This window comes from Alosa sapidissima, chromosome 20 (assembly GCF_018492685.1).
Source record: "Alosa sapidissima isolate fAloSap1 chromosome 20, fAloSap1.pri, whole genome shotgun sequence".
NCBI classification, from domain to species: Eukaryota; Metazoa; Chordata; class Actinopteri; order Clupeiformes; family Clupeidae; genus Alosa; species Alosa sapidissima.
Genome location: NC_055976.1, coordinates 25,350,854 through 25,368,857, shown reverse-complemented (window position 1 = coordinate 25,368,857; position 18,004 = coordinate 25,350,854). Strand labels below are relative to the sequence as shown.

Below are 18,004 nucleotides of genomic sequence, written 5' to 3'. Positions count from 1 at the left end.
AGTGGGGTGCAGGTAGACACCCACACAAAACGCCCATCCATCACAGAGACAGCATACAACCAGAGGCGCATTTAATGTAATTGAACATAAAAGTCGGATGGTACCGAGATTATTAGACAAAAGGGATAAATAATAAAGCCTGCGAAGAGAAAGAAGGTGAACGGCATCAACACACACAGACATAAACACAAACAGTCACAAACACAACAGGAGAGGGAACAGAAGCTGTTCCTCCTCACATGTAGCAGAGATATTGGGGTGGTGGCAGTGGTGATGGTGTGTGTATATGTGTGTGTGTGTGTGTGTATGTGTATGTGTATGTGTATGTGTATGTGTATGTGTATGTGTATGTGTGTGTGTATGTGTGTGTGTGTGCGTCCGAGAGAGCTGAAAGAGACCTGGGCCTGATAAGGTTCAGATCCGTTACAGAGCCAGTGTCGGTCTCTCTCGGACGGGTCGGCTATGACAAGGCAGGCAGAGGCTTCCGCGGATGATTAAATCGCCACTCTTGCCACAACGCTATTACCCCTGGAGAAAGTGATAGAGGCAAATATTCCTGACACCTTCAAAAAAAAAAAAAAAGGAAAACAAAAAAAATCTCACAGGCTGCTGAAAGCGAGAACGCTGAGGTAAGCAAGTGCTGTTCCCGCTGCCAACGTTTATAGTTTGAGAGTAAATTTTGCTGTATTGACCCAACAAATCAAGCTCACCCCAGGGCCGCCAATCTCCCAACCTCCCCCCACACTTGTGCCCTTCCCAACGAGGGAGGCGCGTTACGAGCTCTCTTATGAGTCACCTGCATTTCCATCAGGCACTTTAAAACAGTGGCATTTATGGGCCTGCTGTTGTTTACCGAGCCGCCGTCACGCTCACGACCACACAGGTGGCGCACGTGTGGCAAAAGAGAAGGAGATGATAAGGCCACACACACACACACACAAACTGCCAACATGGACGATTCATGGCCTCCTCAACCATGCATTACACTAAGGTCACTCACACATTCACAGAGTGAATGGCTAGTCATGGTTGCTCAGTAGACTCGAAATGCATTTAGCAAACACACGCTGGCACTTGGCATCACTGCTGTGCCCGAGGAAAGCGGCGCTGCCCAGGGAGCTTCTGGCCCTGAAGCTGCCCGCTGTCTGTAGGGAGGGAGTGTACGTTGGCAGAACGGAATCTTAAGTACATTTTGCTACCCATAATGCACCTCTACTCACCGTCCCCTGCAGACAGCAGACTGTTGAAACATTTAAAACCACCACACATTTCAGATGACGGGCACTTAGCTGTGCATGTTAGCACTCAGAAATGCCAAACTCACACATCAGAGGGGGGTCTGGTGGTTTGAGGGGAGATTAAGTGGGGGGGGGGGGATGGGGGGGGCTGTTGTGCCCCTGGGGACAGTGGAGGCTGCTGGGGGAGGGTATGGGGTGCAGGCCACTCTCAGACGGGAACCTGGTGTCTAATGTCACAGGGATGCAGTTTAAAGTCCTGATGCTTTCCTTTGAAGCCACTTGATGAAGAATTTGTCTGGAGGGCAAGTTGCACTATACCCCATTATCCACTCTAGCACATTACAGCACTTATGCAAGGTGAGAAAAAAAAAAAGAAAGAAAAAAAAAAGAAAACCACAAACACATCCAACGAATCCTCACCCCTACTCCACACACAGACGCCAGAGAGGCTGATTCAGTGGAAAATCTATTAAAACGCATATCTGTAAATGATCATGTGACAAATTAGAGACCCATTTTAAATAACTACCCGGTAACACATCTGGAATTGCATTAATTCTTCTCCCAAACACTCCCTGCTGGGGCATGTCACTGCCAATTCACTCCAGTAGATAAAAAAAAAAAAATTCGCTTCCAAACAATAAAGCAAGTGAGCAAGAACAAGAATATCTTAGCCTGGAGGTTTAAAAAACCAAACATGTATATCTTTGAAAAACAGGTGTTTGGGTGCATACATTGAAACTGAGCTAATTAGCAGCTCAATTTAGGCAATTCTGCAGTGTAATAGCAGGTCTCATCTGTTCAATTTAGATTCAAGAGGTTTTAAATTAGTTTCCCTAAATGTATATCCCACATACACCGAGCTGATTTAAATGAACATTATAAACTACCTCAGAAAAGCTAGTCTGTGGAGAGATTAAGGCCTTGTATTTTTCCACTCTCCTTTTCTACAGTTTATTTCTTAATACTTCTTTCTAGAAAGTAGCAAAGAAAAAAAAAAAAGGGGGGGGGGGGGGGGGGGGGGGGGTGGCTCTGACATGAAGTATCAGGGCTGCTGCGAGATGCGATGCAGAGAGTGAAATACACAGTTGGGGACAACCCCCCCCCCCCCCCTCCCCATGTGTATTTCACTCTCTGCATCGCATCTCGCAGCAGCCCTGATACTTCATGTCAGAGACTCGGCGACAGACCCTGGCTGAGCCCCTTAATGGGGAGAGAGGCGGGGCGAGCGCAGCAGCGGCAGGCACCAGGAGCTCCAGCCATCCTCACCACGCAGGGAACTCATTTGCAGCTAAATGTCAAGCGCCTTCCGGCAGACAGACCGCGCTCCCGCGGCAGGTGCACGAGTCGAGCGGCTCATTTCCTGTTCCCAGTGGCTATGATTCGACCGTGCCCCGTGGCCTACTGTATATCTCGTCACACACATGAATTAGCGAAGGTGCACTGGATCAATAGGCAAGGGATGGCGAGGTGGACCTGGGGGGGGGGGGGGGGGGGGGGTTCGGTTACCATCTAAGGGCCACGAGAGCACCAGCAGTAGCTTGCGTCATCCGAGCTACGCCCCCATTAAGATGGTGGCTCAGGATGAGGCAGTATGGATGAGAAAGGCGGTGAAATGGTGATTATTCAATTTGGATCCGGGCACTAATTACGATTTCAATATGTTATGCAGACGAGTTGGCAAGAAATCTTTTGAGGGGTGTCAAACGGAATGAATCATGAATCACTCAGGGTGACTTGCCCAGATTTTCTTAAGCTTAGTAATTATTGCTGGCACTAGGTTCCTCAAGGGAAAAAAAAAGGTTTCGGTTGACAATGTATTATAAATTAGACATATGATGGGCTTTTCTCCCGCACGTGCTCCCTTCCACTACCTCTCGTAGACACACACAAAACAACAGACCCAACACATGCGCACACACACACAAGCTCCTGGTGTCTGCTTCTGCCCTTAGACTGCACATGGTACCAAAGACACTGCAAAGCCTCTCCATCCCTTGAGCAACCTGGAACCTTTCCGTACGAGGCCCAGAGGCACCAGAAAAACAGAAAGCTCATCCTATTTTTACCCTTGTCTTCAGGAGAGGCAGAGAAGAGTCTCCGCAAAGGAAGGAGAGGCAGAGAAGCGTCACGTCTGAGAGCTGGTGCTCAGCTCAAAGAATCCTCCTCAATATGTGGCGCTGGTGCTGCAGCTAAACACTGGCACATACAGCAGGCAGCTCTTCCAGAAAACTGGCTCCTGTCTCTAGCCCTTCCACACGCGCCCCCCCCCCCCCCCCCACACACACACACACACACAGCGATCTCGGGATGCTGAGGAACGTCATTAAGGGAGAGGGGCGAGTGAAATCAACTAATCAGACCAGAATGAGGCAGCGGCGACATGCGCCTGGTGCCAGGGAAACGGAGAACAGAAAGAAAACTAAACAGGAACTTACCCCCCCGCCCCCCCCACACACACACACACACACACCACAGCGCCAGACTAGACTAGGCAGCCAGCCACCACTCTTGAAAGGCAACTGTATAGACACAGCAAATGATGTATGGAAAAGCATCTTCAAATAAACTGGGGAAACATTCTGAATCGTATACACGGGCCCAAATAATGTAACAAATTAGAGAGTTTTGGCACGTTTTGTTCTCCTCTGGAGGACGATGGAGAGGGAGAAACAGAGGCTCTGATGCTTTTGTATGAGGAGAGGGAGGGAGGGAAAGAGAGTATGAGGGGGAGAAGGGGAATGAGAGCTGGCTCTTTCTTATCCATGGCTGTTCGATTGTAGCGCAAATTAAAGGGGAACTTGGCAACTATTTCAACGTAATAAACCCGTTTAGAAATCATTCGGATGGTTAAATGACCGGTTCCGGTGAAAATGGTGACTTTTCCCGCTGCCCCTAGCGTCCCCAGGCGGAAAACCAACCTTGCAACATTGAAACTACCGTCCCCGAAAGAGAACTGAGAAACAAGAAACTCGTTTTAAATCGTGTTTCTTACCTTGTAACATCCACATTGTCTGCCGAACTTAAGCTAACAGTTTTGCTAGCTTACACAAATCCATGTGCTTTATCGTTACCTTTTTCCACAGTTTGAAATAGCATAATGCACAATTTCTCCAGCAGAGGGGGAAATCCTGCCAAGTTTCCCTTTAAAATGGCTTCGCTTCCAGCTAGAGAGCCTGAGCCATATTTAAATGGGACATGGAAATCTTGGATGTACGCACCAGTAACCGTGCAAAAGGCCATCCTTTCAGCCTGCCCCCCCCCCCCCCCCCTCTATCATTCTTTTTCCTCTATCCTATATGAAACTCTGTAGCTTAATAAATAATGGGGGAAGAAAAAATAGACAACAAAATAGGTCAAAAGAAGAGTTCATATGAGGGCAGATGCCTTTTTTCACCCCCTCCATCTCGTAATGTTCTGCAGTCAGACAAGATTAAATAGTGCTGTGACCTGCTCAGCTTAAATACCGGCTTTGTAATGGTCAGTGGACAAAAAAAAAAAAAAGTTAAGAATCCACTTTTTAGAACCACAAGTGTTTGGGGTATGTTTGGCCATTGGTGGGGGTGGAGGGGGTAAGTCATTGGGGTATGTTTAGCCCTTGGTGGAGGAGGTCATTGGGGTATGTTTGGCTCATGGTGGAGGTGGAGGGGGTAAGTCATTGGGGTATGTTTGGCCCTTGATGGAGGTGGAGGAGGTAATTGGGGTATGTTTAGCCCTTGGTGGAGGTGGAGGGGGTAAGTCATTGGGGTATGTTTGGCCCTTGATTGAGGTGGAGGAGGTAATTGGGGTATGTTTAGCCCTTGGTGGAGGGGGTAAGTCATTGGGGTATGCTGGGCCCTTGGTGGAGGTGGTACGTCACCCTGGTATCCAATACAAAGGATGAGATGAAGATCTCAGTTCTTGTAAAAGGATTGGGTGGGGGGGGTGGCGGAGGGAGGGGAGATGCACAAGCATACATACACTCGGGATTTCAAATGGAAAGCACATAAGCACGCTGTAAACTGCATTAATGTTTAAGATGTCCGCAAAATCAATACATTAAAAAACTTCAATCCACTGTTAAACGGCTATCCATTTCCCTAGGGTGAGGCCCGAATACTGTGCAAGGTGGCAGCCACACACACACACACACCACACACACACAGTGTCTGCTGCACTGGCGCAGAGGAGCACATCTGAGAGTGCCCATCTGGCTGCAAATCCCTGCTCCAGGCGCCCAAACACGGCGTCAGGTGGTCTCTCGGCACTGAACAGGTCTTACGCCTCACCTGGCCAACTCCCCGTAGTTCGCTGAAGCATAATATGGAGTTAATTGCGAACAATCCTGTTGGTTCGTTAACAATTAGGAGTGGAATGTAACTGATACTATTGTGAGTGCAACGTTTGCCAGGAAGGAGGAGTTTCCGAAGTTGACTGAATGGCTATTGTTTTTAGTAATCCCTCCATGGTAATGATGAATGAGTAAGCATTCAATGATTTGAGATGGCATCTCTGAGGTATATGTGAGGGGATTTGTTACTTGCTCAGATTATCATAATCTCATCCTGTACAAAAACAAACAGGGTATAAAAACGCCCCACTGCTTGTACATATGTTCACTACCACACAAAGCTGATAATTCGAGCAAATGCTGTGTGGTGATGGATTTTATTTATGTATTAAAAGCCACGCTTGTTTTGCTTCAACCTGCCGATTGGATTGAGAGCCCCTGGCCCGCCTCCCCTCCCCCTCCAACACACTGTCTCTGTGTCTGCCACACAACATAAAACCCAATGCGGTAGAGAGAGATGTGACTTATTGGAGGACATGTTCTGCTGCTGCTAGCACTTGAAACCCCAGTGAGAGACTGTGCCTAATGAGCTCCTAACTGCCCAGAGCACCGCACCACCACCACCAAAATCCCAATCCCCCAAACACTCTCCTACCTTTCACTTCGATTTTCACACAGACCCCCCCCGCCCCACCACCCAGGCAGCCGTCCAGTGCCACACGCAGAGGGCTGGGGTGGCCCCCACACAGGCCGAGGTCATTTGAAAATGTCAATGGATGACGCCTCTGTGCCAGAACTGCGCTGGGCAGATTTGAAGACAACTAATGAGGGCGGCTAATGTTCCTGTCAGCTGGTTGGCGGCCCGTGAGTGAGTGAATGAGCGATTGTGTGTGTGTGTGTGTGTGTGTGTGTGTGTGTGTGTGTGTGTGTGTGTGTGTGTGTGTCAGTCTCTCGCTCTCCCTGACACACACACTTGCATACAGAGGGTGTGGACAGGTTTGAGAGAAGAGTGAAAGTGTGTGTGTGTGTGTGTGTGTGTGTGTGTGTCAGTGTCAGTGATGCATAAAGAATGTGGATACTGTAGGCTTGAGAAGAGTGAAAGTGCATGAGAGTGTGTGTGTATCTGTATGTGTGCTTGTGTGAGATAGTTTGGAGGGAGAAAGTCTGAGTGTGAGTGTGCACCATGAATGTAAAAGCCTGGCTAATTCTACATGAGAGGCCTGTCTATTAGGAATGTGAAGCAGCAAGGGAGATGTGGAAAGGGTATTTTATTGGTCCGTATAACCATGGATGGTGTGTGTGTGTGTGTGTGTGTTGAACCAAAAAAAATAAAAAATAATAATAGTCGAGCAAAAGCAGCTTTCCTGTGCAGTATGTCAACAAGAAATAGGATATCCAACTGTTGAGACAATGAATGCATTTCCCTCGAGACAGCATTTAACCTTGGAGCATGGAGAAGTCTCACTCTTCTGGGCAGAGAAGGTAAGATGAGGAGGGGAGGGGAGGGGAGGGCTTGGGCTTGGAGGGGGAGGCTTAAAATTTGATTCACGACTGTGACCATCCATACAAATGTAGTGTTTGGCCACAACAGCGCCGGTTTGCAGCCTCCCCTCCCTACATTTGCCAGAGGCACAGCTATAAACGTCCAGGTTTGTTGACTCAGTCGGTCCCCTCTGACGCGTCACAAAAAAATATGATCTATAAGTTAATATGTATAAAGGTTACGGCATACTCTCGCAGATCAAGTGGCTGCGTCAGGAGCTATTTTTATTTACACTTTCACCGGCCTGCTTGCATCTTCTAGGTTTTTAAGGGGTGCAACAAGACTCAATGACACACACACACACACACAGAGACAAATAATACATACACAAAAATCAAGTGGTAGCCAAGAATGCAAACCTATGTACATATTAATCTGGGCTTTATACAGAGACATGTAGCAATAACTACCACTTCATTGGAGTGCCTGTTACCTACCTCAATGAGCTTGTTGGCGTGCTCACGGAACACTTGGGCGTACTCCTTCACTTCCTTCTCGTTGCCGTTCTTGGCCGCCTCGATGAGGACCAGGAGTGGCACGTTGGTCTCCAGGAAGGAGTCGGACACGTGGTCCATGACCGCCTTTCTCAGCTGCAGGGAACACCAAGAGAGAAAATAATTAATAAAAACCTGAAAAAAGACGGAACACTCAGCACTGACAAAACAGCCTCGCTAAATGTCATTCATCATTTGTGGAGGATTCATTCCTCCTCCTTGCGTTCCAAAGCGGCAGCATGAACTCCATGTCTTCAAAAATAGCCGAGGATCCAAGACACAATACAGGTACTTCTGTGATCACCTGCATACTTGATCATTCTTCAACTCATGGTGCTTTTTTTTTTCTCTCTCTCTCTCTCTGTGTGTCTAATGAAAGTCAAGTGTGGATGCACAGCAGGGGAGGGGGGCAGGAGTGGGATACAAGAGAGAATGGAAATAAAGGGATAGAAAGAGGGGGGGGGGGGGGGTGGTAGGAACAGAACAAAGAAAATAAGTGTGAGATCTGTGGAAGGAGGAGGAGGAACTGGAGAGGAACTAACCTGTCTGCGCAGGTCACGGGTCTTCTTTGTCATCCTGTCGATGGCCGTGTTCAGGGCATCACTCTTGTCCTTCCGCCCAGCCTGGAGGAGGAGACATGGAAGGATTAGTGAGCGTGAGTGTAAGTGTGAGTGAGAGAGAGCGAGCGAGGGGATTGGGGGAAGGGGCACACCAGCTCAACTGTTTGCTCTTGTTACTGTTATATCCTGGTGAGGGAGACAGGTGAAAGTCACCTGGGAATTTAGTGGAATGGATAAACACATTAGCTTGTCACAGAACAGTTTAAATGTTTAAGGAAAGGATGAGCAAGCGAGCAAAAGCGACAGACAGACAGAAAGGGAGAGAGCAGAGAGAGAGAGAGAGAGAGAGAGAGAGAGAGAGAGAGAGAGAGAGAGAACAATTCAGCTGGCATGCACAACAGGAGACGATGACAGCGAGCCATGACCAATGCGTCAACAGCATGAGCACGGAGACGAGAGTTGGACTTTAGTGGGTCAATCTGAACCCTGACTAACATGACTAGAGGGGAGTCTTACACACGCATGTTCTGCCTCCCTCCCACACATATCCTCTGACTCTAATGAATATTTAGGTCTGAATTGAGATGCAAAAAGGCAAAACAAAAAAACAAAAACAAAAAACATGGCTTGTAAAACTTGTCGACCATGTTGTGGTTGTTGTGTTTTCCTACACTGCAAACCACAGATTTATTTAAAAGTTCAGTAAAAAAAAATTGCATTTCAAGAAAAAAAAAATACGTTGCTATAAAAGGCTTGGAACACATTCTAAAGGCAAAAACATGATTCATTCTTAATCCTCATTAAACGGCATTCCTAAACTTAGACATCAATATCATTATATTAACTAGCCTATGTGTTGCTCATGAAATGTGAGTCTGTATAAACAGCAACAGGATACTGAAATGCAGTAAGAGGCGACCCAGGAAAGGGTCAAAGTTTGGTCCCTACAGGGTTAATATGGCCTCTCTGATGAGGGCAACACAGTGGCACTGGCACTAGTAGTGTGTGTGAAAAAAAAAAAAAAAAAAAACAGGCAGATGACTATGGCTTTGCCCCTTGCGTACCCATCCTCCCTCAGGGCTAAGCCTGGCACCCAACCATTGGTCCAGAATGAGGAGATGGAGAGAGAGAGGGAGAGAAAGAAAGGGAGAAATATGCACTCCACTCACATTGCCCAAGTAAACAGCTCAAGTGCACTGGGAAGGTAAATGTGCAGACAGAGGGGGGTGCCAGCGGGGAGGGGGGGTAAAGGGGTAAAGGGGGATGGGGTAAAGGGGTATAGGGGGTGTTGGAGGGCGTCACGGGGGCACAAGCAGCTCTGCGGTGACAGCCAATGAAATATGGCAGAGGCACAAAGCACCAGCCACTACTTCTGCGTGCCTGCACGAGCCCATTCCACCTCCACCCCTCCCCCGCCGGCCCATCGGGTGGTGCTCTACTGAAGACCAGGGGACGCCATCGGTCTTAATCCTACTGAGGTCGCCCCCCCCCCCAAGCTAGGACCAAGCACTCACAGTGGCATACCTCTACAGACACACACACACAGAAAACTCATTCGCCACGCTGCATAAGAACACAGGTGCACACACCCAAACATACAGAATCACAGTCACACACACACAGCCACACTCACCTACCACCCTCCAGTCCAAAATCCCCACCTCTAATGGCTACCTATTCCAGCGAACCATTTCTTCTGCGGGGAAATTCATCTCCCTGGACAGGTCATTTCTTACCAAGTGGCACAAACCCGGGGAAACGTGAGCATGGAGTATCTTGCAAATCAAAAGTTAAGAGGAGAAATAAAAGAAAATGGAAAAGAAGGAGAAGAAGATGGAGGAGAAGAGGAGGCATTTCTGAGGGGCGAGATGATTGGGCTGCTCTTCAGTATTGATTTCACTGCAGGCCCAGTCAGCTTAATTGGTGACCTATTAGACTCCTCACACGGCTTCACAGGGTGTTTTAACCAACTGCGAGGGCATGATGAGCTGAAGGCGGAGCCCTTGGGAATATGCATCCTATATATACACACACACACTTTTTCCCTCCTACCATCTCTTTCTCTTCCCCTCTCAGTGATTGAAGTCCCACTGGGAATAACGAGACTAGCCCAGCAGTTTGGGCAGACAAATGTGTCTACGCTAAATAAGGTGACCCGGAAAAACAACGGCAGAGGTCATTTCTGTGCGGGACCAAAATAACTGACACGCAGATGTATGAAAAACATGCAGAGCAACCTTGGCATCCACACAATGAATGGGAACTTCCAACAAACGTGAATGAGCACAGTACATACAGGCACGGTGCAGAATCTATTCAACAAATGTTGAATTGACATTGTTGTTGTTGCACTGCCACCTTTAGAGGCTTTGAACATGTTTACTTGTGCGACTTCCCTACAGAGAATCACAAGAAGCACAAATGTCGTCTGTATTCCAGGGTGCTACATGCTGTTGCATATTCTTGTGTGCACTGACAAACACTGTTCCGTTTAAAAATCCTACGTGCTTTAAAGTTCCACTAGTGACCGAAAAGACATGGTTCACTGAACTCGTGCTAAACAAAAATAGGCTACCTCAAAACAACAAGCAGGGGGAAAAAATAAACTGACATCAGAGAAAAAAATAAACAGATACAGAGGCGTGCACACACACACACACACATGTGCAAACAAAGCACATGCACACCTCAGTACGAATCCCAATTCCGCATGTCTTGTTTTATCTAGTCTTCAGTACACTATTGGGTTGTCCTGTTTGAATGCTCCATTAAATCCTCCATTCAAGGGAAAGAGAGAGGGAGAGAAAGAGAGACTGTTCCAACCTCCAACCCACTAGAGTATAAAAGGCCACTGTGACGTCAGCCAGCTCAGCTCATGACGTGTCGAGTTTTGAAAACCTGGTTTGGCGTGACTTCGTCTGTCTCTCAGCCATACGTTAAATGCAAACACAACATTGAAGAGGTAGAAATGCAATTTTTTTTTTTTTTTTTTTTTAAGAGAGAGAGCCTGACAAACTGCTCTGTCACCACACAGATGGGACTTTAAATTAAGAACGTCTAACTATGTTAAAAAGAAACCAAGAGTGTTTTATTGCCATCAGCTGGTGCAATTAAATGGAGAGAGACAAAAAAATAAAATAAATAAAAACAATACAAGCAACACCCTCATGCATCTTCTCTCCATTTCAAAAATTGAACCACACATCTCTAGAAATGAGAATCATGCATAACTCATCCCTCGACCACCCCATCCTCTCCACCTACGGTTAATTTGTGCTCCGACGCGCACACACACACACACACACACACACACATACACACACACACACACACACACACACACACACACACACACACACAAGATGAGACAGAGAAGCCGGAGCCGAGAGATTTACTATGATGGTGAATTTTTGCTGCGAGTTGCCGCAACACGTTGGAGTTATCAATATTCCAATGGTAACGAATCAGGGAGAAAAGAAGTGGGTGGAGAGGAATCAAACGCACAGACTCTGTGAGAGCAAGTGTGCAAGGCGGAAAGCAAGAGGGGAGGGGGAGAGGGAGGGAGGGAGAGAGAGCGAGAGAGGGAGGGGGGGGCGAGAGAGAGAGCGAATGAGCGAGCTAGATAGAGTGTGTGAGAGCGAGTGTGCGCGCGAGCAAAGAGCAAGAGACAGAGCGGGAGAGAGTGAGGAAGAGAGCGAGAGAGAGAGCGAGAGCGAGAGCGAGAGAGAGAGAGAAACCGCACTGATGATCGACGCCAGCCTGCCACCACTCTGTAGCAGTGAGTGGCTGCAACAAAAAGCACAGAATAACATCGCGGCTTTTTCTCCTCTGCTTTCCCCCCTGCGTCTCTCTCTTCCTTTGCTGCCCTGAGCTCGGCACACAATCGCACATCAGCCTTGCTGCACTGGCGTCGTAAGCGGGGTCTCCGACTACCATCAACAAGTTAGGGGGCTGAAGGACCCCCAACCATGCAAGAGGACCGCTTGATCTTCAATTAACCAATTGAGCTGACATCACTGCGGACGAAAGGAAGAGGGAGCAAGAAAAGGAGGGGGGGTGTGTAAGGAGAGTATTGTATGCCGGGGTTGCTTTGGATGCAAATCAACAACTTCAAAAATTAAGGATTCCTGGGAGGTAGAGATGATTGTTCTTTCTAAATCTGGGATTTAAAAATCAGGACGGAATAAAAGCCGACAAAACAGGAGGAGGAAGGAGAGGAGTAGGTGAAAAAAAGAAGAGGAGGGGGAAAAAAAAAAAACATCCCGGGACATGGAATTTGTGATTTTGTTTCAATTGATGAGGCTCAACAGCGATTCTTTCTTTCAGAAGAGCTCGATTCCTTTTGTGTTTACTCAAAAGGGCTTTTTCTCTTCGGATTCAAATTCCATCTGGCTGCTCCAAGAGTCTGCGGAAAAGGAGAGTTGAATGCAGCCCCCGATGTGCACAAAAGAATGGGTAAGTTAGCTCTTTAATTCACCGAGTCTGGTCCTGAATAGGAAATAAGAGTGAATAGGAGTGGGCTGAGGCAGTCTAGCAGTCCAGAAGCACCTATTTAGTTAAAATGAGGTCTTGTGTTTTTCCCCCCCTTCTCTTCACCTATCTTTTGTATAACCAAAGTCATGATTTGTTATAACAGCAAATTACTGCCATGTTGTATGCCATGTAGTGATCAAGGAATGCTGTTGGTCTGAATTGTTTTCTGAAAAAAAAAAAAAAAAAAACATTGCCTTTAAAAAGAGGAGAGATTTGATGCGTCAAGGGCATTAAAGTGAGCAGAGGGTTAAGAGTGTAATAAACCTGAGGATTGGAGCATATTCAGTAAACATGAGATGAAAATAAGACAACATATCAACTGCAGAGGATGTTTCAATTCATCCGTGACACGGCGTCAATGTGCGCATCAAACACTGATGAATACTAATCAGAGCTCTCTCTGTCAAGCCACGTCAAGTAAAAAAAACACTGAAAATAGACGCAAAAATGTTGGAAAGAATTATGGATATTCAAAAATATTGACGAGAGAAGGGGGGGTGCTAGTGGTGTTTGAGTGTGTGGGGGGAGATGGGGGGGGGGGGGTTTCATGCCTTGCAGAGATTAGATTTCCCTCCCTCCGGTTTATTTTCTTATCTTCAAACCCTCCCAGGTTTCCATTCAAGGTGGCCATTGGTGGGACAAGCACCAGCGGCACTTTGTGTGATGAGCATGCTTCTGTGCCTGCCTCCCACGTCATGCACAACCTGCCCTCAAAAATGCCGCTGTGAGGACCTGCAGTTCTACTGCGACACGCAGGGGCTTCTGACGCCCCCAGACGGCATCGATCGAGGGGCCCTGGGGCTCTCGCTCCGACACAACAGCATCGCCGAGCTCCGCCCCGACCAGTTCTTCGGCTTCACCCAGCTCACCTGGCTCCATCTGGACCACAACCAAATAACCACTGTACAGGAGGATGCTTTCCAGGGGCTCTACAAGCTGAAGGATCTCAACCTGAGCTCCAACCGGATCACCAAGCTGCCCAACACAACCTTCATCCACCTCATCAACCTGCAAATTCTGGACCTATCTTTCAACCAGATGACTGTTCTGGAGCCTGAGCTCTTCCACGGGCTACGTAAGCTGCAGATCCTCCACCTGCGCTCCAACTCTCTGCGGACCACGCCTGTTCGGGCCTTCTGGGACTGCCGGAGCCTGGAGTATCTCGGACTCAGCAACAACCGGCTCCGGAGCCTGGCCCGGAACGGCTTTGCCGGGCTCATTAAGCTCAGAGAGCTGCACTTGGAACATAACCACCTGACCAAGATCAACCTGGCGCACTTCCCACGCCTGGTCGCCCTGCAGTTCCTCTACCTGCAGTGGAACAAGATTAACAATTTGACATGCACCATGGAGTGGACCTGGACCACCCTGGAGAAACTGGATCTTACCGGGAACGAGATCCGCCTTCTCACACCCGAGGTGTTTGAGACCCTGCCCAACCTGAAGATATTACTACTGGATAACAACAAACTGTCCAGCATGGACACGCAAACCCTGGATATGTGGAAGTCCCTGGGCACCATTGGATTGTCTAGCAACCTTTGGGAATGTACCAAAAGGATCTGCAACTTGGCCAGTTGGCTCAGTACCTTTAAGGGCAGATGGGAACACTCCATTTTGTGCCATAGCCCAGAATACGCACAGGGGGAGGAAATACTGGATGCTGTCTATGGATTTCAGCTTTGTCAGAATTTCTCAGCACCAGTTATTCAGTCCAGCACCCCCACGGAGGCCATGTTTCCCCAGGAGGTCACTAGCCCGTTGTATGGAAATATGCAGACCCCAACGTTGGACTACTATGCAGAGGATTTGGGGAGTTTTACCATGGTCACCACGACCGTCACCACCTCCACCACCCAGACCCCAAGCACCGCTCTGTCGACCACCACCATGGTGCCAGGGCCCGCGGTCACCGATGACTTCATTGATGACATTGACAACACGGTCCTGACACAGAGAGTAATCATTGGAACTATGGCCCTGTTATTTTCCTTCTTCCTCATAATTTTTTGTAGTGTACGTCTCGCGGAAGTGCTGCCCTCCAACACTGCGCCGGATCCGTCACTGCTCCGCCATGCAGAACCGGAGACAGCTGAGGACCCAACAGCGGCAGCCAATGGCAGACCTGGCGACCCAGGTACCCTACAACGAGTACGAGCCGAGCCACGAGGAAGGGGCTCTCGTCATCATCAACGGTTACGGGCAGTGCAAGTGTCAGCAGCTGCCTTACAAAGAGTGTGAAGTATAAACTCTTTATTTATTCCTGCAGTCAATGGGTTTTTGCCATTCAACCATTTAAAAAAAAAAAAAAAAAACAGGGTTTGTTTTATGGATTTTTATTTGACCAGTTTCTATATATAAAAAAGAAAAAACATGCATAGTTTGTTTCTACTGGCTAGCTTTTGAAAGAGGAGAAGGGGTGGGGAGGGTAGAGTCTTTGAGTTGCTGGAGTGACTGGAGATGGATTTGTGGTGAGTGATAAGATGTGATGTAAAGAATTTTCACACTTTTATTTTTGTAACGAGAATGCAAGGTCCTTATTGAGCTGGGGCAATCAATCTCCACCGAGGATGGTTAAATGGGTGAATTGACACTGCATTATCATCAAACTCTTCTGCAGCACAGTAGAGAGAGAGAGAGAGAGAGAGAGAGAGAGAGAGAGGAGAGAGAGAGAGAGAGAGAGAGAGAGAGAGAGAGAGAGAGAGAGAGAGAGAGCAGAGAGAGAGAGAGAGAGAGAGAGAGAGAGAGAGAGAGAGAGAGAGAGAGAGAGAGAGAAAGAGAAAAAACATAGGCAAATCGCCTAGAAACCAGGGGTTCGGATATCTGTTGCAGAAGTAACATATTCTTGGGAAGATCCTTGGTGAAAATTTAATTTCCAAGAAAAAAAAAAAAACAAACGAAAAAAGAGTGCTGTTGTGCTGTTATGTTGAATAGAAGTACAAATTTGATAAATGCAAAAGGGTTTTTATGACACACAAGTAGATGACACTTATGAGATTCACTCACGTGATCACTTTTGGGAAAGTTCAGATTGGATAGTGATTAAGTGACGTTTTTTTAATTCACCTTTTTACAAATTATTAAAAAGAGATACTGTTATTAATTACATACCATGTGCATACTGAGACCCAGTGTTGAACAAATAAGCTGGCAATTTAATCCTTACAAAGTTATCTGTATTTGTTGAGGAGAAAACGTAGCCTAATAACCTCCTTGTTTCTGGATTTGATTTCATTAAATAAACTCAATCCCCTCCTGCAAAATCTAAAAGCTTAGCACTGTGTGTTCAAAGGTTAATGCCCAATATGCCTCTGCATAAGCTCTGCCAAATGTCTGGATAGCTCCCTCAACTGTGACTTCAGCAGGGATATATTAAGTGTTCTGTGGAGATATTCATTTCCTCTTATGATTATGCATTATGTACAATGGAGTGATTTGGTCTTCATTTTCCTTTGTGCCATCCACGACATCTTCACTGTGATAATGCACTGCGGCTAAACTCATTTCGGCATAAATTACTGATGGCAATCGTTAAAATCTGACCGAGACAGATGAAACACCACACAAAACAACTATACAGCCAACAGTCTACAGTCAGGGGAGGAGTGAGAGGACAAACGGATGGCAAGGGAGCAAGGGAGAGGGAAGGCTTGACAGAGGGGGTGCACAGAGAATATTACGCCCCCGAAAATAAATTCATTGCGAGCTTCATGCCATACTGCTTTAATGCGGAGGACTGTAATCGCACCTGACAACTTCAAGATTGAGCCAATTAGGGCCAGGCAGAAAGAATCTAATGTTCTGTCACCCAGCCCACTGCTCTGGCAAGATTTAGCTTGCTTGGCCATTGAAGAGTCACTCTCGCACAGCAAGCCATCCTTTCCAACTCCACCCACAAAACCCATCAGAAATTTGAGGGGGTATTTTTTTCTCCTGAAGGCAACAAAAGAGAAGGGGGGGGGGAATTCTCTCAAAAATGAAAACTTGAAAATAAGAAGAGTACAGGGATAGAGTGTGTGTGAGACAAGAGAGCATGATGGGAGCTAAGAGCCAGAGAAAGACGAGTGATGGAGAAGAACAAGAGGCAGTAAAGGAGGAAGGGGGGGGCAGTGAGAGAAGAGACAACTAGACAGAGAAACAGACAGCAAGAGATGGAGGGAGAGAGGGAGAGAAAGTAGGAGCCTCCAGTTGATGTGAGCTAGGCCTCTCAGGAGACTATAAGCACCGTTCCTTCATTAGCCAACACCAGGAAGAGACAGACGGGGGGGGGGGGGGGAGAGAGAGAGAGAGAGATAAAGAGAGAGAGATAGAGAGAGAGATAGAGATAGAGATAGAGATAGAGAGATAGAGAGAGAGAGATAGAGAGAGATAGAGAGAGAGATAGAGAGAGAGATAGAGATAGAGATAGAGATAGAGGCTGGGTCAGCGGAGCATTTGTATGCAGCACTGAGAGGATGTGCATTAGTATCCTCTAAAGAAGCGGCCACTGCAGTTCTTTGTGCTATTTGGAGGAGGCTAGGAGGAGGAGGTGGGGTAGGCTGGGAGGAGGAGATGGGGTAGGCTAGGCTGGAGAGGGACGGGAATGGAGGGGATGGACATGGAGGCTAAAGGGCCGGGGGCTAACCAGAGGGTAATGCCTTATCTCAGCCAATAAGAGTCCCCTAAACCCAGGTAATGGTGGTCCGCAGGGCTGGGATAACACGTGGCGAGGGAGAGGCAGCATAACTAACCATGAATGACAGGACCCTAGGACGCAGCGCTGTGACCGAGTTATCGCCTTGGCAGAGACGGAGAAAAAGCCATTTCTGCGATCCTTGCCAATAAAATGACAGTTCAGTGCAAACTCAACAAAAGATTAAAATAAACAACAAAATTGAGACTTGGTAGGAGCCCCACAGCATACAGTAACAGATGCATTAACAAACTATTTTTAGTAGACCTACTAAGAGGGTAAAAAAAAGCTTTACTACAAAACAGAAACAGGAGCAGATAGTCATTGGCTAGAGAGACTATTTGGCAGTGCAACTGAAGTGGCTGGGATTTAAGCGAGGGATGGTGGCCCTAGGGGGTGCTGTGAGGAGCCATCTGTGCTGTGGAATGGCAGTCTATGCAGAGAATGTTGGCTCCATCCGAAATACCCAAGACACAGTCAACATCGCTCCCTCAGAGGTCTTTATGGCCAGACACTTTTCAACAGCCTAGCTGAGCCGACAAAATGGGCTTATGTTCTGATTCAACAATGGAATCGAATTAAACAATGCATCAACATTGTATAAGACAAATCTAGTGGGCGCAAAGCCAGAGCTGGATATCTCTACCAGCAGTGTTTTGGCAAAAGAAAAAAAAAGGGATTCTTAGGGCCCTTT

General features: G+C 47.4%; 2 protein-coding genes across 2 annotated transcripts in view; one reads left to right on the top strand and one right to left on the bottom strand.

Moving 5' to 3' along the window:
• Window positions 1-18,004, bottom strand: part of LOC121695017 (catenin alpha-1-like) — a 99,509-nt gene that overhangs the window by 27,602 nt on the left and 53,903 nt on the right. The window contains exons 9-10 of the mRNA XM_042075496.1: window positions 8,088-8,168; window positions 7,462-7,641 (exon numbers count right to left, since the gene is read on the bottom strand). Of these exons, the coding sequence (XP_041931430.1) occupies window positions 7,462-7,641; window positions 8,088-8,168 (261 nt within the window). The remainder of the gene's footprint in view (window positions 1-7,461; window positions 7,642-8,087; window positions 8,169-18,004) is intronic.
• LOC121694260 (leucine-rich repeat transmembrane neuronal protein 2-like) lies at window positions 11,964-14,920 on the top strand. Its single transcript, XM_042074308.1, is given in 3 exon segments — window positions 11,964-12,560; window positions 13,249-14,645; window positions 14,647-14,920. Coding segments are annotated over 3 exon segments (1,641 nt in total). The 5' UTR covers window positions 11,964-12,556; the 3' UTR covers window positions 14,887-14,920.